Source organism: Phyllostomus hastatus, unplaced genomic scaffold, assembly GCF_019186645.2.
Source record: "Phyllostomus hastatus isolate PE091 unplaced genomic scaffold, TTU_PhHast_1.1 phas_contig_113, whole genome shotgun sequence".
In the NCBI taxonomy this organism is placed as follows: Eukaryota; Metazoa; Chordata; class Mammalia; order Chiroptera; family Phyllostomidae; genus Phyllostomus; species Phyllostomus hastatus.
In genome coordinates, this window is record NW_025333530.1 from 1,601,899 (window position 1) to 1,624,799 (window position 22,901).

The 22,901-nt window shown below is 35.0% G+C and overlaps 1 protein-coding gene across 9 annotated transcripts in view; it reads left to right on the forward strand.

Moving 5' to 3' along the window:
- Positions 1–22,901, forward strand: part of GRIA4 (glutamate ionotropic receptor AMPA type subunit 4) — a 384,719-nt gene that overhangs the window by 271,512 nt on the left and 90,306 nt on the right. For all 9 annotated transcript variants that reach the window (XM_045838595.1, XM_045838603.1, XM_045838639.1 and 6 more), the window contains 2 exons: positions 3,618–3,802; positions 21,980–22,033. In XM_045838595.1, coding sequence (XP_045694551.1) covers positions 3,618–3,802; positions 21,980–22,033 — 239 coding nt within the window. The remainder of the gene's footprint in view (positions 1–3,617; positions 3,803–21,979; positions 22,034–22,901) is intronic.

Below are 22,901 nucleotides of genomic sequence, written 5' to 3' on the forward strand. Positions count from 1 at the left end.
TGTATCACTACGATTCTACTGAGCATAATTGATGATATAATTGCATGACAGAAGAACATTTAAAAATATGTGTATGTGGAATTAATAGTGTTCTTTAATAGCTACAAAAAAGTCTCTAACTACTTGTCGTAATCCCACAATGGGATCTTGTATACACTATGCCCTCAGTACTCTTCTAATAAAATCAATTTGGTTCTTTTGAAGTTATTTATACAATATCAAATAACTTGTGTAATAGTTGGTTACTAAGTATCAGTTTTGCTAGACAGATAATTCTTTGTGGAATCAAAATCATCTTGTCATACCTCAGGGAATCTTGGATATAGAAAGTTTTCAATAAGTTAGATGGTATAAAATGTCAGAAAGCATTTTTAAAGAAGACTTAAAAGATACCTTGCAGTACTTCCCATTAGTTGTGTAATATTCACCTAAAACTACAGTATCCATTTTCTGGCCCACAATATTGCATTACATATTGTCTAACAACTAGGAGATACAAATCATAGCCTGATGTAAAATTAGTATAACTTGACTTGTGATTTTCCAGTTTATATAACAGTTAAGTTACATAATCATAGATTCAACAGCAGTATTTTCTGTGATTTACGATGTATTCCCAACTATCTTAGCAAATAAGTAAGACGCACAGATCTGAGTAGCAATAAAAAGGAAAGCATATTAAAATCAAACACAATTTACTACAGAATTCAAGTTCTCAGCCAAGTTCTGATACTGCAATTGCGTGTCATTTGCACTGCATTGAAAAGATGCCATCTATTTCTGATTATGATTAATGGTTCTTTTTAGGCAGCCAACTTTCTTTTCTGTGTAACAAAGGCTTCTGTCTTAAGGTTTTTGTCTTATATCAGTTATAATGTTATTTGTAAATCTGAAATAGCAGAAAACAAAATGTGAAATTTGTAATTTTATTAGTGTAAAAGTTCTATAGGCAGGAAAATAACAACCTGGATGCCTAATACTCACATGAAGCCTGTAAACCACATGATGGGGTCGGTGGGGTGGGGGTTGGTGGAGCATTGACTAAAGCACTGGGCCAAGCTGGGAATGCTCCCAGGCAGCAGGAAGCTACTTTGATGTGTGGCCAATGTTTACTGTTTTTACAACATGCAAAAAAAAAAAAATCAAACAAACAGTCTTTTTTGGTATGAGAATAAGTAAAAGTAGAAAAGAATAGTAAAATGCCAATTGGCATTTTAAAAGAATATGTTAATAGGTGTCAAAATGAACACAAGGAGCATTGCCTCACTTACTACCAGAGAGCAAGTCCCAGTATCAAACAGAATAAATGAGGCAGGAGCATGCACAGTGAGACAGGACTCAGCACCGTCTCACACTCACAGCAAACAGGGAGCAAGGGAAAGAGTGCCAGTTTGGGGTGGGGAGGAGGGGATAATCTAGGCAAGATTTGAAAAGATAATTACAGGCATGCACAACAAAAGGAAAGACTAAGTGGAGCAATAGATACACCAAAATTATTATATAGTAATTAACATGCCCTCTTTACTTCTCTTTGGGGAATTTTTTTTTCATTTAGATAAAAATGAATCCTGACTGCCACAATATTTCATTTGGCAGGATATCAGGTAATTTATATTTCAAATATGATCTCATCATCATATCCATCTGTTGATATTAACAGAACATTTGTAGTGTTTGAAACTCCAACTTATAAAAGACATATCTATAAATCAGAATCTTTGAATCTAAGACTCACACACCAATGAAAAGTGATAAGTGTGCCCTTATATGTGTTTTATAGTCATTTTCAGTCTTCACTCGTTTTTAAAGATTATTTGTTTTAGAGAGAGAGAGGGTGAGGGAAGTAGAAAGAGAGGGAGAAAAACATCAGTGTGTAGTTGCCTCTTGCATGACCCTTCCTGGGGACCTAGTCAGCAACCCAGGCATGTGCCCTGACTGGGAATCAAACCAGTGAACCTTTGGTTTATAGGCTAGCACTCAATCCACTGAGCCATCCAGCCAGGTAGTCTTCACTTTTAATCCACCCATCTCTCCACTCTAACTCCAGGGACCAAAACAGGGAGAAACTGTAGGCAGCTGCCACAGAATGAGCTCAAATAAGTGTTAGACCTTTAAAAAGGCTAGCATATTTTGTATGCCAAGCCACAGTGCAGGGAGGTGGGGAGTGCTGGTTAACAGGCTCTGATCTTAACCAATCCTTGTTGAAGGGCTCTTTGTAGATTCAAATAATATTTCCATTTTCTTTCACATTTCATTTTAAAACTGAAAGCTGGAAAAAGTGAGAGGCCAAGACAATGTTGGTATGAAGAAATACTCTAAGTGCTGGACTCACAAGTTTGCCCCGTTGTCCTTAACCCATACACTAAGACCTGTGACTTCCCTTCCATATTCAGAGAGATCTGGACCAAGTACAAGGTAGAGGCTATCCAATCCTCCCTGGAAGCCTGTCTCCAGCTAACACACCTCCTTCCTCAGCATTCTTGGATGTGCCTTCTCAACCTTCAAAACGCAGTTCAAATTTTTTCTCCTCCATGGTGTATTTCCTTGTCTCATCCAGACAGAATTAACCAAATTTTCCCTTGGATCAACACTTTACCTTGAGCATAGATATCACTGTGCTTTTTAAACTGATGTACAGCTATACCTTTTAATGTCTATTTACTCTACTAGATTGGGTTTGAGTACTCAGTGCCTCACCTAATGTGTCATTTAATTTATCCCCATTCAACATTACTCCCATGCCATAAGAGGAGGAAGAGTTAAATAATGCCTTCCCCATTTACAGCAGTGGGTCCTCCCGAAATACTGTTGCACTGTTGTAACTGAAAACATAGGTTCAGCTGCCTGCAGCAAGGAAATCAAACTTGTGAGACAGGTGCTGGTGCAAAAGGAAAGTGCAGTGCCCTGGGAGAATGGTGGGCTCCTGTTTCAAAGACCACCCCCGTCCTGCTCAAGCTCAGGGATAGGAAGGGGAGAGCTTGGTTCTCTCTCCAATCATTTTTCTAGCTGTCAGCACCCTGGGGCCCTGTCCATCCATCTTTTTAGTTCTTAGTACACTCAGTGTAAGAACCACCCCCTGTGCCATCTTGGCCAGTGCGGGGGACTTCCTGGTGCTCTTACTGTCAACGTAACACTGTTCCTTTTAAACTTATATTCTGCAGTTGAACTAAAAAATTCTCCTGCTACCTTGCCCAAAGGAAGCATCAAAACATATGTTCAAAATGAATTCTATCTAGTATGTAAAATCACCAGAAAATACGTACAAAATTGTTATTGACCGCTGATGGTACTGTATTTGGTTTTTGGTTAATATTATCAAACAATGTGTCTAAAGCAATGTAATATTCCTCAGTAGAGGGAGATTTTGAGAGCTTATTTAAAATAGGATGTTGCTACTTCATTTAATCGATATTCTAAAAGGTGTTGTTGCCCTGAGTAAAACAAACCAAAACAAAACAAATGATTTGCAAATAACCACTCTGATTTTTATATTTCTAAACATCTATTGTATATTTTGAAACATAAAAATGTTGAGACAGAATCAGTGTCTGCACACATTATTAAAGGGAAGTAAAAGGATGTTTTTAGTAACCAGTATGAATTTTTTTACCCACTAGGATATTCAATACTTCAAGCTATTATGGAGAAAGCAGGACAAAATGGTTGGCATGTCAGCGCTATATGTGTGGAAAATTTTAATGATGTCAGCTATAGACAACTTCTAGAAGAACTTGATAGAAGACAAGAGAAGAAATTTGTAATAGACTGTGAGATAGAGAGGCTTCAAAACATATTAGAACAGGTAAGTCCTGGATTTTATGTTATTATTAACCTAGACCCTGTCAGCATCTTCTTCCAACCATTTAGTTTGAAGTGTGTAGTTAGAAAGTTTTCACTCTATGGTTTGTCTCCAACACTAATTTATAATCTTCTATCACCAAACACCATTTGGGTTCTTAAGTCTCAATGCAGGGAAGACCACAATTTCTCAGACATTTTAAAACACACAACACAAACAACATTTTGTGAACCATCAAGACCTCTTGGCCCCGAGTCATCATAAACATTAATTTTGAAGATTAATACCGTCTAAAATATTTGAAAACTGTAATATTTGTGACTGTGTGCTTTTTCTAACCTTTAGAGTAATCGCTACGTGAAAATAAGAACATGAATTAGTAAAGCAATGAAATAAAATGAAATTAAGTGGCATACTGTGCATAGCAGATTTTCTTCTAGATGTTGTGTGTAAACACCTTACCACCACAGGAAAGGTGGTTTTCAACTCACCACACAAAAGAAGATACTTTGAATAAAGCTTTCAATAAATATTTGTTGATTTGCTTGGTAGGAAATTAAAAAATAGAGCTCTGTCATTGTGTTGAGTGATGGGAAAGTATCATCAAATAATGGATAGCGTTTGCCTTCCCTGTAACCTGCGCATCATGATCACGCTTTGAAAGCTTGTATTTGGCCAAATTCACAGTGAATCATCGCCATCTAGTGGTTTTAGAAATGTTTGTTCATTTTATCTATAATAGGTTAGCTAGACAATCAATATCATAACATGATGGGGGGTTTTTTGTTAGTTTGCTTCATATATGTTATCTACAAAATCATATAATTTCATTTGTAGTAGTAAATTTACTCATTAGCAGGTTTGTTTATAAAAATAAATACACAACTATTCCAAATCAACATGTTTCAGATCCTTCTCATTATAGAAGGGCACTAAACCAGAGGCTGTAAGTTTCCTTCCTCAGCTATATTAGATTTTGTAAACATTAAAAGTGAAAAGGAATGTGGTATTTCTTTTAGAGAGTTGGTGAGGCCAGAGCATGCTGTAAGAGGAAATGTCAGTGTATTCACCTTCTGTTAGCCTTTACAGCAGGGAAAAAGCCCGCTTGATTGAAGAAATATGTTAGTATTATATTGGAAAATATTAATTATAAACATCTACAATACTCAGGTTTATTCCTGAGAGAGTCCCAAATTATTAAGGTTGTAATGATTCAGGGTATATGAAATTTTAAAATGTGTATTTGTGGAACCCAGGGGAAAACTCTCTTACTACAAGACGGTCACTTCAGCTCCAACTCTCATTCTTCCTCTCTCCCACTCTTGCCTGTGTCGAGAGTTTGAGTTGTTTGACCTGGACAACTGAAGCTTTGTAAATAATTCCTCATGAATCCCAGACTGCTGTCAATTCTAAGAACTGCCTGGATTGCCAAGTTCCTGTCAGAGCTTGAGTGAGGCTCAGAAAGGCCCTCCACTTAGCACCTGTGCTTAAAAGATTGTGTCTGAAGGAAGCAATTGAGTGCCGAAAGCACACTGACCCATTTCGGAGGCTTAGCTGTTTTCTAAGAAGAAAGTCGGCACACCCGAGTGATTTGGATTAACTCTTTAAATAAACCTTAAATAAGCTCTTGCTAAGGGAACTGTACATTTTAATTTCACTGTCATTTCAAAAAAATATTTTTGCCAGCCTTATTAAGATATGAATTATGTATAACATTGGGTAAGTTTAAGGTGTACAACAGGACGATGTAATACCCTAATAAATGGTGAAGTGATTACCATGGTAAAATTGGTTAATAGGTTCACCACTTCACATAATTATCATTTCTTTGGGTGGATGAAGACATTTAAGGTCCATTTTCTTAGTATCTTTCAAGGATATAATACAATATTGTCAACTGTAATCACCATGCTGTGCATTACATCCCCAAAACTTAGAAAACTTGAATGTCCACCTTTTCTATTTCTATTTCTATATCTATTATTCTTGCTGAATCTGAAAGGTTTCCATCATGACTGCATAGTAATAATGAGACTAATAATAGACCTTTTTCCCTTTAAAATACCTCTCATGTATAAATCTCATAAATTATAACAAAGTCTACTGTATTGTGAGACTATAATGTACTCTTAATTGTCCTATAAAATTTCTCTGTAAGGCTTATTTCTGATTCTGAAATGATTTTTTTACTTTCAACATTTTAATTCATTGTACCTCTAAGCAAAATCACTTTTATTGTTTCGAGTTTTACCCTTGACTCATCTAAATACAAGAGATAATCCAGAATTTTGTCAGGAATCTGTAAATGCATTTCATTACCTCTGTGATAGGACATCTTAAGTAAATGGGGATAACAAAAGAAAACAATTTTAAAGAATCGATCCATTTTTTAAAAAGTGAAATACTAAGGAATTTTAATCAGAAAAATATATCCCTCTCTCAGAAGCTGGTGAAATTATTACAATAAAGATCAGGGGAAATTTCCAGAAGAATGGATGCCCTTCATATTATGGTAGCATGCTGTTAATAAATCCTTTTTTTGATGGTTTAATTTGTATCAATTTTTAACATATAATGTAAATAGCTTACACAATTTTCTCTCAAAATTAATAGTGGACAACTGTAGTTAGACAAACACTGAAATCTTCAGTATATGTTTTCCAAATTATTTTTATTCAATGAACTAATCAGTTCTTTTTTAAATTTGATCTTAATTGTATTTTTTCCATTACCACCCCCAGCAAACACCACGCTGTTGTCCATGTCCATGAGTTCTTTTCCTCTTTGCTCAGTCCCTCCACACCTCTGTAGCTGTCATTCTGCTCTCCATCTATGAGTCTGTCCCCATTTTCCTTGTTATTTCAGTTTGTTCATTATATTCCACAAATGAGTGAAGTCATAAGGTATTTGTCTTTCTCAGACTAGCTTATTTCACTTAGCATAGTGTCCTCCAGGTCCATCCATGCTGTTGCAAAGGCTTATAAATGCATTGCCATTGAAAATAGCAGTCAGCCACATTCTCATTCAAACATTCCAAAAAAATGAGCCTCAAAGCAGGTATTTGAACTTGTAGTTTAAGGAAAAATGGAGGAATTTATGTAAATATCTCTCACTGAGATATTTAAGAGGACTAAATAATAATGCAAAAAATACAATAAAATTAAATTAAAAATAAAGCATTAGAAAATAAAAAACTACATTAGATTTTTGCCATTTTGTTTGCATCAGGCTCCATTAAAACCAACTTTATGTTTGGCTATCTGAATCTAATGGGCATTTTGGTCTACTCATCAGCAAGGAACAAAACTTTGAAAAGCAACTTACAACTAAAAACATTTTTGAGTATTTGTTGAATTGTTGATCAATTATTGAAAGAAAAAATCTTGATTTCTACTAAAATTGATATAATCTTTTTGGACAATGGCATTGTTCATCTCACCTTGTTTTCTTGCTATGAAAATACATCAATTATTTTATAGAATAGCTCATAATAGCTTAATATAACTTGAAGCAAATCAATTGTTTTCATATCAAAATAAGTGGCATATTGTAGGAGACTGTCAAACATTATCTTCACATATCTATTAGTTTTAAATCTGGAACTTCATTACTCAAAAAGAGTCTCTGGGGACTCTATCTAATACCTTATCAATTGAACACTGAAGTACCAGACTTCGATTCTTATTTTTAACCCAGTAGCAAAAAAGCAACAAAACCTTGATATTCATCTTTCTAGCATCAAAAACCATTTGAGCCAAATGGCACTTGAAGGTAACGGCTGCTCACAAGCTCACTCCACCAGGAACACCACCTAAGGGCCTATGGCTGGGTCTCTGTGGCCCTGCTGCCGGGGACACCCAGCTCCCAGGGGCTCAGCTCATCCTCTGAGATCTGCCGTTGTCACAACGTGCAGTGGGAGGGCTTGTGTTCTTCTGACGCGTTCTTTGGTCAATTCACTTATTGCCTCAAAATTATAATTTGTCCAGAAAAGATAAAGGTTTTTACTTTTTGAGGGATGGGTAAGAAATCTTAAATTGTTTATTTTTCAAAAGTGAGTGAATCCATTCACACATGATTCTTCTCCTTCCTTACTGTAAATGAGGAGCATTGGGCTGAGATGATCCAGGAAAGCCTTTCTCACTCTAAAGGTCAATAATGCTATTTGCAATGAAGACTTTCTGATAATTGTGTTCAATCCTGAAGCAATATATGATTTACACATGGGGCATATGCTGAAAAGAAGCATAAAGATTAAACTTCAGTCAAGTGGCCTTTTCTGTATATTCACTCATTGTACAAATATTTCTTGAGTTCCCACTTTGGATCAGGCCCCATGCTCTGCTGAAGTTAAAGTGATGAGCAAAAGAGATACATTTTCTGTTCTACTTAGTAACTCTTACCTGGTTAACTGTGGTTTAAACAAAAAGTATTTACTCAAATCCTACTAAAATATATTCTCTCCTTTAGAAAAATAGCACATAAAAAGTGATCAAGACTCTCATTGCCTCAAGTACTTTGCTCTGAGTTCCAGTTCTTATTGAAGAGGTGACAATGTCAAAGGCATTAGATAGAGAACTGGAACTACATTGGCCTTGGGATATACCATAGATGTATTGGAGGAATCCAACCAAGTAAACCAAGTTGTTACCAGGAAAAGATGTCAAAAAGTGACCTCATTGCACAAAATAGCCGTTTATCAAAGTAATGGAGAAAAATGGCCCTGGAATTGGCTCAAGGATATCTCTAACTGTCTCTAGCACATACCTCGAATTTCATGATATCCCCTTCCCTTCGCCAGCATCTTCAGTTTTGCCATATGAAAGCAAAATTCAGTGTTCTGTCAAACACAATGTGAATCTCAGACAATTAGCAAACCGAGTGACCTTCCCCTACCATTTACAAATTAATCAAAAAAGTTTAAGTCATGATTGACCTCTTAGACCCTTACTGCACCACAAAGGGAAGCCAATAATCCTTCCTCGGGGCACAGTTAGAAAGCAGAAAATTCCTCACAAACAGAAATGTTTCCATTTGCATGTGGGCAGTAAAACATGGGCAGGACCCCAGTTAACTTGTGCTTAGTCCAAGGCGCCACCTAAGTGACATGTGAGGCCTCAGATATGGTTTTTCGCCAATTGCCAAATGCGTGACAGTGCTGATTAGCAGGTAAAGCCTATTTACCTAGAGTCTGCATTTATAAGTTTTCAGAGTTCTCTAATGTAAGAAATTGTACTAAATCTAAAGTTCTACCTGGTCCACGTATGCTTCCCAAAACATATCAGACACTGAATAAAACACCAAAAAGGGCCAAAGGCTTAAAGAGCCTGCCTCTGTGAGCCACATTTCGTTGAGCCATTCATTATCTAGAAAGAAAGAATTATAGTTAATAGCTAATGGCCATAAATTCATTTTTTCCACTGTAAAACATAACAAAGCAAAACAAAAAAAAACCTCTAAAAAGTGTGAAAAAAGATACAGAAGAGACAAAAGGAAGCAGCAAGAGAAGAGGAAACCAGTTATAAGCAGTCATTATAGAGAGATGATAGCTTCAATTGTTTGCATCATCTTCAGAAAGATTAAGCAGCATACACTATGATAGTAGGAATGAGCCACCAGCAGGAGACAGGGCAATTCTGCACTTGACTCCTTATTTATTCACTCAACATCTATGTGCCAGCCATCATCCCAGGTACTGCATGGCTCCATCAAGAGGCGCAAAACATGGACCCCACACTGGGAACTCACAAACAAATCATTACAATCACATGGGTTCAGAGACAGAATTACTGCCAAACGGATCAGGAACCCAGAAGGTGTGGTGACTAAATATAACCAGAATTCTTCCTGCGGGGAGGGAAATGGAAAATGCACTGTATTCTCCCAGTGGAATGGAAAAGGCAAAGGGGGTCTGAAAACGCTCGGAAGGAGGAGATCAGTTCTATGGGATAAAAGTTGGGTAGAGCGCAAAGGTGAAGCTTTAAAGACCAGAGGTAGCAGGAGCAGGGATTAGTGCTTGTATTGCATTCATTTAGCAATCTGCCTTTGCTGTTGAAACTTCTCCATCAAAGCAGAGTGTAAGTTTGTCATTTACCAATTTACTCCCAGTGATATGAAAACAGATCAAAATAATTATTGCATAAATGAAAGTCTGAATGAGCTTCACGTGAAGATAAGCAGGAGAAATATCTCTTTTATGTGTTTCAGGAAAGAGCACCCAGTAGTACTGGAAGTTGTACAGGGTAAGCCCTCAGTCATCTGAGATCAGGAATTTAGGCTTCTAGAGCTTGTTGTATAGGCTGGAAAAAAAGCACAAGAGTTTTTACTGCTATATATTAAAGTAACAGTGAGTGAGATACAATGGGAACAAATCAGATACTCAGATAAATTACTGTAGCAAAGAAATCATATCAGCAATTTCCTGCACTGCAGTACTGGCAGGGCTGGCTGCTTTTACGTCATTATAAAGCTACTTTTGCATACCAAGCTTGGCTGGATCTGGAGCTGCAACAAAGTAAGAAAAAAACTTAAAAGACATGAGATTATGTTTTAAAAGGTGAACTTCACTTCTTCAATCTTACTTTTTTTTTCAGCTTACTTGATTTGAATGTGCAAGTCCCATTATGATGCTCTGGGTTTGTTGTTTTCACAGAAAACAGAAATACCTTTACAGATCTCAGCCAGGCAAAGGAATTGGTGGGACCTGTAAAGGCTTCTCTAATTATCTCTTAGCAACTGTTTCCATGGTTGCAGCTATTCTTCATTCTTATAAAGTAAACACACTAAAATAAAAAGAAGACAAAATATATAAGATTTTTTAAAGAAAAGAATATGATTGTCAGAATAAAATTTATTTTAGTTGATACTGCAAGAACCTTATTAGAATAGTTGTCATTATTATTGTTGACTTGAACATTCAAAAATTCAGCTTCTTAATTTTAAAAAGATAAAGGAAAATCTGCTTGATAATTTTAGATATATAAAAAAGTTAGTTTTTCTTGCTTTAAGTAAAAGTCAGCTACATAGACTTATCTACTAGGGTTTAGGAATAGGTAAGTAATAGTCCTCTTTAAGTAGAAAAAAGAGTATGATTTCATAATTATTTCACTAGGATTTTGTAGCTACTTTTTAAATGTTCAAAAGGCAATGATATTAACAAAAAGGGAGAAAAACATTCAACAATACCTTTGAGGACATGTTTCTGAGTCTTGTAAACATGATAAATACAATTATACTTTATAAATTCTAGAGTATTCATATTAAACAGTTTAGTAATTGAGTGTACAACCTGTTAGTAAATGAAGTGATACATTTTTTAGAAAGATAATGGAACAAATTCACTCCTAATCCTCTCCTTCAGGTTAACCACATAATTGTTCAAGATTTCCTGTCAATTGTCTAGATTTTCTCTGAACTCATATATATACCAAGTTTAAGATCAGATTATAGGAGGATATTAAAGCAGTGTCATTTTTACCAAAATAAGTAAGTTTTACAAAATCACTGACAAATGAAAGAATGATCAAGGCTGTATACATAGGGAATTTACTTTCCCTTTTTTAAGGTTCATATATAGCACATGATTATTTATTCTTCCAAAGTCCAGGCTTAAATTGTCTCTATCCTGGCCCTATGTCCTCCCCTTAAAACTACAGAACATATATTGGAACATATAAATATACATGTATGAGGTCTGTCCAGAAAAAGTTCAGCCATTGTTAATATAACAAATACAGTTTATGTGACATTAATATAAGTAACCTGGGAGCCAAGGAGAGTGGACCAGAATGCACATGTGTAAACAATGATGACTTCACTGTACTAGTCCGTGGGGGTGGTAGATGCCATTGAGTGAGCATGTGTACTGTGTGGCCATCACATTCAAAGTGACTGAGCAAGTAGAGCAATGAATCTGCATCAAATTTTGCATTAATATTGAACATTCTTCCATGGAAACTATTTGAATGATTCAGAAGTCTGCAGGTATGGGCAACTGGTGATTAACAGCTTCATCAAGACATGCAGATGTTTTTGATGAAACATTAAATCACCCAGATGACTCAACCCCACTACAGCCCAGATTTGATGCCCTGTGACTTCTGGCTTTTCCCAAAACTAAAATCACCTCTGGAAGGGAAGAGATTTCTGACCTTTGATGATATTCAGGAAAATACAATGGAACAGCTGATGGTGATTCTAACAAAGGATTTTGCAGAGTGTTTTGAACAGTGGATCCCAGGTATCTACTTTGAAGGACGCTGAAGCATCATTTTAATATATACAGTGTTTGTTGTAGCTTGTATCTTCTTCAATAAATATCTCTATTTTTCATAGTACATGGCTGGATACTTTCTGAACAGACCACATATATTTGAATTTTATATTTATAATTAATTTTTGTTCATTTTTCTGATTATTTTCACATAAACTTAAAGTCAAATATTCTAATATAACATAATATAATGTAATATGTAGTATCTTACAAGTAACACAAGAGAAAGAAATTGTCTTGTCTCTGCCCACCCCACCATTTATTTTCCTTTTTTATAAATGTATTCAACACTCATCCATTTGCTCATTTATTTAACAAATATTTTTTCAATACCTATGGACATTGTATATAAAGTTAAATCAATCTCAGTTCTTCCCTTGAAGAAATTTCAAATGTAAAGGAAAGCAGAGGAACATAAGCAAGTAATACAGCACAATGCGGAAAGGTGTAATAAAGATGAAAGTAGATTACTGAGAAATGAGTTAGAATCCCCTATTAAGAAAACCTGAGAAAAGACATTCAAGGCACGTTCAGAGCAGAGCTCTGGGGGGGAAGCCACCTCTGTAGGGAAAGGAAGTGAGTGTGGCTTGAATATCAAGTGCAGGGGAAATAAGAAGGCAAATTGAAGGCAGGTTGTGAAGGGCCTCGTAGGCTTTACTTAGTAGTTTTAAATTCATAACATTCACATGTCATTGGATGTCTTCAGCATCCTAATGACATTATCAAATTTTTATTTTAAAAAGATAATTCTGATGACAATATAGAGAATGGACTGGAAGGGGGTCATCCTGGTTACTAAGTAGTATAGCAAAAGAGTAAATGTTCTTAATCTTTATACTTTATTTTTCACTTTTACATTTTAAAGTATAAAAATATACTTTATAAGGATATGCCATGTCTAATAAAGTATAACTTCATTTATTTGACACCTATACAACAAACATTTATTCAGTGCTTATTACAAATCAATGTTGTAAGCTCAGTAGAAGTCTCTACCCCATGGAGCTTATATTTCAGTGAGGGAGCCACACAATAAACAAACAAATACGTAATGCCAAATAGTGATAACATTATTTTTACTAAGTACATTTATTAAATGTCACTTTGCAAAACACCATGATGTGCACTTGGGCATTCATAGTCTTTATTATTTTTGTTAAAATTTTGAGAAGTTTACTTGATCTAACTGGGGTTTAAAAAAATTGATAATGTTAACAGTATTCTCACTCATTATGAATAATAGTCTTTAAATTTTCATTGTAACTGTGAAAATATGGGCAAAAGACCTACCCAGTGAAGTTGCTATGCAAATATTGCATACCAACATCAAAAGGGAGAATCCCATTTGTTAGGGAGAGGTATCATGTTTTCTGCCCTCTCTCTGTCAATTATAACCTTTCATATGTTCATTTTTTAAAATGATTTAGGAGTTAATCATTTAAACAAATGTAACGTTTACTCAGAAAAATTTCTATTCCTTTTTTTGAGGCAGGATATCTGTTTATATCTATGTCCTCTTTGAATCCACTTCATAGGAACCTGGCCTCTTGTACCAAACTATTCGAAGTAGAACATACCCATAAATTTAGATGCAAAGAAAGTATTCTATTGCCATAATGGAGACAACTGTACTTGAACAACAATAAAAAAAAAGTAAAGAGAATAATTCTGGGTCCATATGACTTATGTATTCAATCACAATTTTATCTATCGAATATAATTACAAACATGTAAATTTAAAAATTCATGACCAAAAAATTACTAGCTGAAATTACAAAATAGTGAGGTGCTATCACAAAAATTATGGACAGAACTTAAATATGCCTCAAATGGTTTAAGTTGTGCTTTTGCTATGGGTAAAGATGATCAACACTGAGGAGAAATAAGAAAGTACTATTAAAGTAACTGAAGTTTGAAATGTATGTGAAAGTTAAGGAAGCATGTGAGTGAAGAATAATGTTATAGGATGAACTTTTCCTAAATCTTTTTTTATTGTTGTTCAAGTACAATTGTCTCCATTTTCTCCTCACTATTCTCCTCCACCCCACTGACTCCTATCTTTTACCCTAGATCCTACCTCCCTTTGGCTTTGTCCATGTGTCTTTTATACATGGAAGGATGAACTTAAACAACCTTTTAAAATTGTTCTACAGAACTGTACACTATCTGGCTCAGAGATTTTTAGTGTACTTTCTGTTATTAAAGTCTTTAAAAATTCCTACAGCAAAAAAACCTACTAAACCTTATTTAACCTAGTGTTCCCTGCTAAAGTGGCCACAGAACTTTTTTTTCAGTCACCTTTTTACATTTTACTTGCCTAAATATTTTACTCCTCAAATTTTTATAACCCTAGGTATTTTTTCAGTGATGATATATCCAATTAGTTACAACTCAAGAAATAAGATATTCCACCCTGGCTAGTGTGGCTCAGTGGATTGAGTACAGGCTGTGAACCAAAGGGTTGCCAGTTCGATTCCCAGTCAGGGCACATGCCTGGGTTGCAGGCTAGGCCCCCAGTACTGGGTGTGCAAAAGGCAACCACTCATTGATGTTTCTCTTCCTCTCTTTCTCCTTCTCTTCCCCTCTCTCTAAAAGTAAATAAATAAAAATCTTTAAAAAAAGAAATAAGATATTCTGATTAATGAAAGTTAACTGTATATATTACCACTTACGGAATTCCTGTCTTCAAAGGAACATCACAAAATGTATTTAACACTAGTATAGTTAGAATGTATTTGACTATATTGTACATAGTTTAACCTTTAATTATCACTTTGAGCTTGTCTCATAAATAGATTTACTTATTTTATTGAGTTGAATTGGCGTTAAATATAGGATATATACTTGAACTGTCATTTTAAATATACATCTGGTAAAGTACAAGCTGTACAAAATTGATTCTGAATTATTTAAGTCTTTCTGATAATTAGCTTTATTATGAGTATATAAAAAATTTGCACACCTAGACTTGGATGTGTTACATTTTACCTGGTAATTCTTCATCTGTGTGTTCCTGACCCAGTCTAGTGCAAAATGGGATTAGCAATACCTTGCATATATGTTTTTATTGAAACAATATGTTCAGACACAAGATTACTGAAAAAAAAGGAACTGTGTCTGTTTCATTATGAGAAATTTAGTTATTCTTCTGCACAAGTTTGGCATCATCAAAAATCTAATGTCAGAAAGAATGTCATTCTCATAAGTATCTGTTTTATTCATTTTGTTATTATGAAAGATAGAGTGCTATTGAATTGCTGTGGCCTAAGAAAGGCAACAGGGTACCATAAAAAATGATGAAAAGTGTAGTCAAAAGACCTGGGGTGAAGTCCCAGCTTCATCACTTAATGTTTGTATTTATTTAATGCATTTGCTAATGAAAGCACAGGATTAACCTCTCCACCTATATCTCATTAGAATGATTTTTATATTGCTTCTTACAAAATGTGTCTTTAATTAAAGAAGAACATGCTGCTCTCTGGTTCTTTCAAGCTGTTATGTGAGTTTCAAATTAATAATTACAAATTCCATAGAATCTTTTGTGCCTCTTTGCAAATATTTTAAATCACTAAATTAAAATGCTTTTAACTCAAAATGGATCTCTGCTAAGAGATATTCAGAGTCAACCTAATGAGAATTATAATACTATTCAGGATTTGTGGATGTAGAATTTTGAACAACCATAACTGTCAGAGAGAAGGACATACAGGTGTATTCTACCATGTGTTTTTCTGTGGCTATTGGCAGTTACCCTGATGGGGTAGAGAGGCACAGAGTGGAAATTAAACACCAGAATTTCAACACTTGATTTTCACTTATAGTTCTACCACCCTATTCAAATCATATTGCTGTCAGTGTGGGAGAGGTATATATCAAGTTATCTATATTCTTTGATCCAAAAGGATAAAACTGAAAGAATTTTTTATCATTTAGAATAAAGCTGAAGAAAGAAACAATAGCAAACCAGTACTATGCATGGCTATCCTTAAAGATTATAAGACAATGTGAAGGGGAAAATCATGTTTCAGGAATATAAATAATTTATTAAATAAAGATACTAATTCATTCCTATTTCTCTATATAAGAGAATAAACATTTCAAACCGAATTTACATATCCAAATAAAAGTATTTTGTACAACTCGAGACCCTGATTATACATAGAGATTAGGGACTCAGAATATAAGAAAGACAGGTTATACTACAGAGATGAAAAGCTTGGGACAGTCAGTCAACAGAAGTGTTTTTTACATTATAGATTACACTACCATGTTGGTAATTATTTTTAAACTGGAGACTATCTTAGTTTGGCTTCCCCCAGAAGCATACTTTGAGGCAGGAATTGGTGTGTAATCAGTCAGTTTGCTAGGTGAAGAACACACCTGAAGCACAGTGGGCAAATGCAGTCAATAAAAGGTGCAGCATTTATCTAGCAAATTACTACATAAATTACTATGTGTGTGAGAGGGGCTTAATCTCATTTGAAATTAGTGTAAACTAATTACTAGAGCTAGTGTAGAGCATACACATTAGAATCATCTCACCGTGGGGCAAGGAACTTAGATTTTCTATGCACCAGTTCCTGTCATCATTGCACCAGTACTGCTGGGGAAGAGGGCCTTCATCTCCTGACTCTTCTGGCCTGATCTCCCCACCACCACCCCACCCCTAAGGGCAAAGCATGCTCTAGAGACCAGAGGAGACCCTGTGTCATGGAAATGCAGGTGCTGCCAGTTAGAAGTCATAAGCCAGTGTGTTAACATGGTAAGAGGGAAAAGCATGGTGGGGCACCAGCAGCATTTATTACAGTGACTGATGATACAGATATAGAACTTTTAAGTCTGTATAAGATTCTAGAGTCCCAAGAACTCTACCCCAACTTCTTTTATTGATCATGAGTCAGCTTTTGCTATGTCCTTCCAGTGAGAGAGATCATTACTTTGAGAGGTAGCCATTCCCTTTATGGGCAAGTCTCTTCCCCTCCCTTTCTCCTAAAAAACAGTTTGTCCTAATTAGAAGCTTTTATAATTTCTAACATCTGCAAGTATAGAAAAGAATAAAAATATATGCACACACACCTGTGTGTGCACATGGTACTTCTTTCCCTTCAAACATTTGAAGAGAGCTCTCATTCCCTATCTTCTCTCTTAATCTCCTCTCACACTGGGCAGCCTTAGTTTTGTTTGGTCTGGGCTCTTTATTTCCCTCTCCCTGTGTGTGCATCCCATGCTCCAAACTAAAGGTCCTTCTGTTATCTTACAAGATTGTAGTTTAAGTCCACAGTTGTTTGCAAAAATCCCTTGCCTTATATTTTTTTCTTTTTATAGAACTGAAGAAAACTAACTAAACAAACTAAAAATGTGGTATTTATGTATATGAAAATGTGTTGAAGCCTATTTAAAATCAGCATTCAGGGGACATTTGGGAATTTGACATTTCTACAGAATACAAAGATTAGTGAGAGTGACTGCCCTCATTACAATAACTCTCCAACATTTACCAGGCATCAATCGTATCTCTAAAACTGCCAAAATATTGTACTGTTTTTTCCACGTCACTGAACTTTCAAGAACATGATAACTGGGAGAGATATTACCAGCTGATGTACAAAATTTAACTAAAAGGGAAACCAAAACCACTCATATTCATACTCAAGTGTGCCACTGAAGATCTTCAGCTTAAAGACAGTGCTTAATATAACAACCACAGCTTCATAATAATAGTTTCAGGTAATACATATCAGGTCTTATCTCAAAAGACCCCTGAGTGATACATAAAACCATTGCTGATTCATAAAAGACTAACATAAAATCTGATTGTGGATTGAACACTGAGCTTTATTCATGTTCAAGTCTCAAATTGATCGTAATATGCTAGTATTGGTGACATTTATATTCTCATTAACTTCTTTATTCATCCAATCAATATTTAAGAGTATCTATTCTCTCTTAAAAACTACCTTGTTCTCCTAATCATATAATACCACTTCTTAAAACCCACTCTACTCCCCTTACTCTGTTTGAATTGCAGTCATAATAAACATCCTTGTAAGAGCAGCACTGACTTACTTATCTTTATAATCTTTGGCTCTCCTGACCTAAATTTATACATGAGACATTTATTGCACTACTTATTTAAAGGTAGAGGCAAGATGAAAAGGTGTCCTGGACTCATTTTTCTCTAATTTTAATAAATAAACAAAGATTTAAAAGTCCCTGTCCCATTCATAAAAATTGATTATGCCATAATTTGCTAATAAAACATCTACAGTGATGACATCTGGCATTTACCTTATTGAGACACATAAGCCTGATTTCAGAATTGAATCATTTGACCATCACCATGGATGTTGATGAACAAATGTTTATTTTCTAAAAAACAAACAACAAAAAGTATTAAAAGAATCAATTAATCACTTTTCCTATGTTTTATTCTTGTAAACATGTATCATCAGTGTGACCACTGCTCCCTGAGGCCCTGGGCTTGCAGAATGTCCTTCCTAACCCACTCTTCAAACTCTACTCCAGACTCTCAATCATTATTCTTTGTTTAATTTCATCCTGGTTCTTGCAAGAAGATAAAGTATGAAAATGCCAATTTGCTTTTTTACACTTTTTGTCTTTATGAAAAACCGTCATTAATTACTGTAGCCAAGTCCTCATCTAGGCAGTGTTTTCATGTGACAACTCAGTCAAAGCACTTGAGTGAATGTAGTGCTATTTGATATTCATATCATTCACCTCAAGCTGTTTCTGGCCACTCGTTATAAAAGAATAGCATCAGATACAGAGATACAAGGTTTGTTCTACATTTGAATTCCAGTCACTCAGATTTTTTTTTTACATAAGAGAGTCTTTACTTTGGTTGAGATAATGGAAGATGTAAAACAACACCCATGATGTCGATTTTACACAATCATTTTTCAAAAATTAAACAAATAATACTCTATGTATAGGATACTTTACTATGGAGTATAAGCATGATTTTTCCAAAGAAACTGTAATCTAGTGGCGGATACTTGGTAGAAGGACCAAGATCTTGCCTTAAACTGGCCACCCCCAGGTCAGTGCTTATCACAATCACTGCACACATTGAGGCCTTTGCAACAACATGCAGAACCTTCACTTTTCCCCAGGTGGGATCTGGCTCCTCAAAACTGGTACTCTTTCTAGCATCACCAGCAAGGTAAATGAATCTGCAGATCACTGCTCCCTGAGGTCCTGGGCTTGCAGAATGTTGATGCATATCAAACTCTGCAAGGCCTTGGCAGCCAGGATTTTTGTCACTTTTGGTTCTTTGTGGTTTCTCTAAGTCCTCAAGCCCTTGAAAATGTATTACATAACCATTAATTTATTATTGTTCTTTGCCAGGCAATCTAGAACTGACAACAATTTCTTTACAGAATTACCCAGTGAAGAATTTCCACTGATTTCACATATTCCCAATCATTTATACTTTAAAGAGAATTTAAAAGAAAGGAGAGGTTATTGACTGAGGCCACACACAAATCGCAAGCCAAGGGCGTTGAGAGACAAGAGGCAGAATGAGTGTGAGGGCTTAAAGAGAGTGCAAAAGGGCTTAAAGAGCCACAACAGAGAAAGTTATGGTGAATCAGTAAGAAAAATAACAGAGTGCCCAGTGGCAGCAGTGCCTGCTGAAGTCAAAGAGTACAGATCATTCTAGTAAATTGAATAACAGTATGCAGTTTCCCAGCTGGTATCAACCACCGTGTTCCTTGATAACTATCTTGCACAAGTGGTACCTGAGATGTTCCCAAAATAAGAGGGCTTCAAGCTACTCAGTCCATGACAAACCACTCAGGACTGTTTTACCCATTATGATGACTAATTAAGCTATTTCTTTACTGAACTTTCTTTATAAGCCCATCTATTTATTGCTTGTCCTCATCTGTATGGTGAGGTTGTCATGGGAAATTCGTTTTAGATAAATAGTGGACAAGATCAATCTGACAAAATAAAACATATAAAAATGCTATGTAAAACATTACAAATGCATAGCTGAGCTTCTAAGAAAGTAAAGAAAACCTTCAGGGGCCAAGATTGAAGATGACCGCACCAACAGATGTGGTCAGATTGGGGAGCCTGACTGGGAGTTTAACGCTTACCCAGGAACAGAAACTGTGCACTCAGTCAAGGCAATACATTTATACCTTAGATCTCATACTAAGCCAGACTATTGAAGGGTAACACCCCAATAAAATAACAGAAGTCAGCTACCTGTACAAGGAGTCGACTAACTGCTTTCTGACGTGGTGTGGGTTTAGTGCAGTGCAAGAGATATCTTCTGTAAGAATTTGTCACTACAGATTGTGTTTTGAATTTATACAAACTATGATCAGAGAATCTGGAAATGAATAAATTATCATAAAAATGGCCCTACACCAGTAATATCAACATTGCAGTATCTGTTAAAAGCAAACACAAAAACGCCTTTGAAAGGATTTTAAGGGATTTTGGTTGAGAATTTCCCAGAATTGTTAAAGGGCAATCCTCATAGTCAAGCACAACAAATCCTAAATATTATAAACAAAAATTAAAAAGTAAGAATCCAAACTCATTGTGGTGAAACTACAGAAACTTAAAGACAAAGAGGTCTTAGATGGGATCAAAAAGAAAAGATGAGATGAACAGAGATCCCATTTCACCATGAGCCGTATGTACAAAACTGTTTCCCAGCACAACTCTTAGGTTATGGGTTTAAATGGAGCTTTCCTGTATTTCATACACAAGTCAATAGTTTACAAAGAAATATTTTAGAGGATATTAAAATGCTAAACACAATTTAATTTTTTCTTTGATGATGGAAATATATGAAATCTTATGTTGTGTTGTTACATTTGAGGATACCAATGAGGTTACAAAGCTGCTCATTATTAACTGTCATTGGATTTCCTCTAATTGAAATAAAATTTCAGTTTTAAAATAAGGCTTTTAATTTTTAGTGCAGAAATAAAGTTGCATATTTTTTAAAGATTTTATTTATTTATTTTTAGAGTAGGGAAGAGAGGAAGAAAGAGAGGGAAACATCAATGGATGGTTGCCTCTTGTGTGCCCCCTTGTGGGGACTTGACCTCCAACCCAGGCATATCTCCTACACCAGGAATCAAACCGGAGACCCTTTGGTTTGCAGACCAGCATTCAATCCACTGAGCCAAACCAGCCAGGGCTAAAGTTGTATTTTTTTAATCCTATTATTTTTTCTTAAAATTTTGGCACTTCCAATTTTTTAAGGGAAAAAGTGAACCTAACAGAAAGAAAAGTATCTTGATGATGTCTTCTCCTTATTTTCTTTATTATAATAAAATATTGCTATGTCCATAAGTAGGTGAAAATTAACTAAGTATTGTGTGGTATCAGATGTATCTAAAAACAGAGATTGGCCTTAGAAAAATATCACTTGCTGCTCACAATAATCCAATTTACTCATAGAAAAATCTTTCTTACCAGTTGAAGACACCTAATAGTTTATCATGTGTTTCTAAAAATTATCAGTAAATTAAATAAATCTAAATCTTTTGGAACAAAATCATTTAAGCTTTTTATGTTATCTATATTTTCTATAGTAATATATAAACTATTGATTTGTTTTGTAACATTGCCATTCTCTTTGGGAGGGGATTATAGTGTAGTATTTTTTTGAAGGAGGTATAGTGAAATAACTGGCCATTTATATTTACAGTGTGCTTAAAATTAGAGGTTCTTTTTTTACTTTAACCACTTAACTTTTAATGTGGCTTATGAATTTATTTTCCTTAAGATAAATCACTTTTATAAGGAAAACAATATTTTCTCATCACTGTCTATAAGGATTATGCTAAAATAGTTAAAATTCTACTTTTTAAAAGTACAATAAAGTTAAATTGATTTTCTCTTATTTCCTTATATCTTCACAGATTGTGAGTGTTGGAAAGCATGTTAAAGGCTACCATTATATCATTGCAAACTTGGTAAGAACTCTGTATTTTCTAATTTTATAAGAATTTCTCAAGCATTCAAAATTATTTCAATTGTGCCTTAAACTAATGTTCCAATCAATGATTATACTATACTACTTACTAAGCTTTTTATAAGATAGGATAATCTTCTTATTCCAATTATCATTATATTTCTAATGTAGAATTCAATATATTTGATATAGATCAGCTTAATATCTGCCAAAATGACCTTTAAAACTAATTACAATGTTTGTTTTACTATGGTATCACTTGGCAAGTTAAATAATGGCCTTTTCTCTGTGTAAATGATAAATGTGCCACTGTGTGAATAAAGACTGCCAGTACTCAGGGGAATTACAAGAATGTTGGTGCCGCATGTTCTCTAATGTAAAGAAAAGCAAGATAGAAATGGCTATTTAAGAAAGTTTTTATTGTAATTCAAATATTTAAAGTTATGTCAGTTATTCATATATTAGACATAGTTGGATACTGAACTAGATACATGCATCAGTATAAAATTCTTAAAGGCCTAAGGCAAGTGCTTTTAATTCTTGGCAAGACTTTCTAGGTATTTCCTGTTAACTCTGCCACATAGCGGGTAAGCTACCCAAGCAGGAGGCCATTCTCCTTGCTTTATATAAGGACCATCTGCCCCAAGGGCTTAATCTCAAAAGTGGTATATGTTAGAGATGTTCAGAATGTTTTCTTCTTTTTTTTCCCCACCACATATTTCGTTGTTATACACTTTGTCTTTGAAGTAGGAAAAGAACCAAATGCTGCAAAGGGATTGAGACGTATCCACTATAACCATGTGGCAAGTAGGCCATCTTAATTTGAGACAGGAATTTTTCGCTAGTGAATTGGGTTTCACTATGGAGTT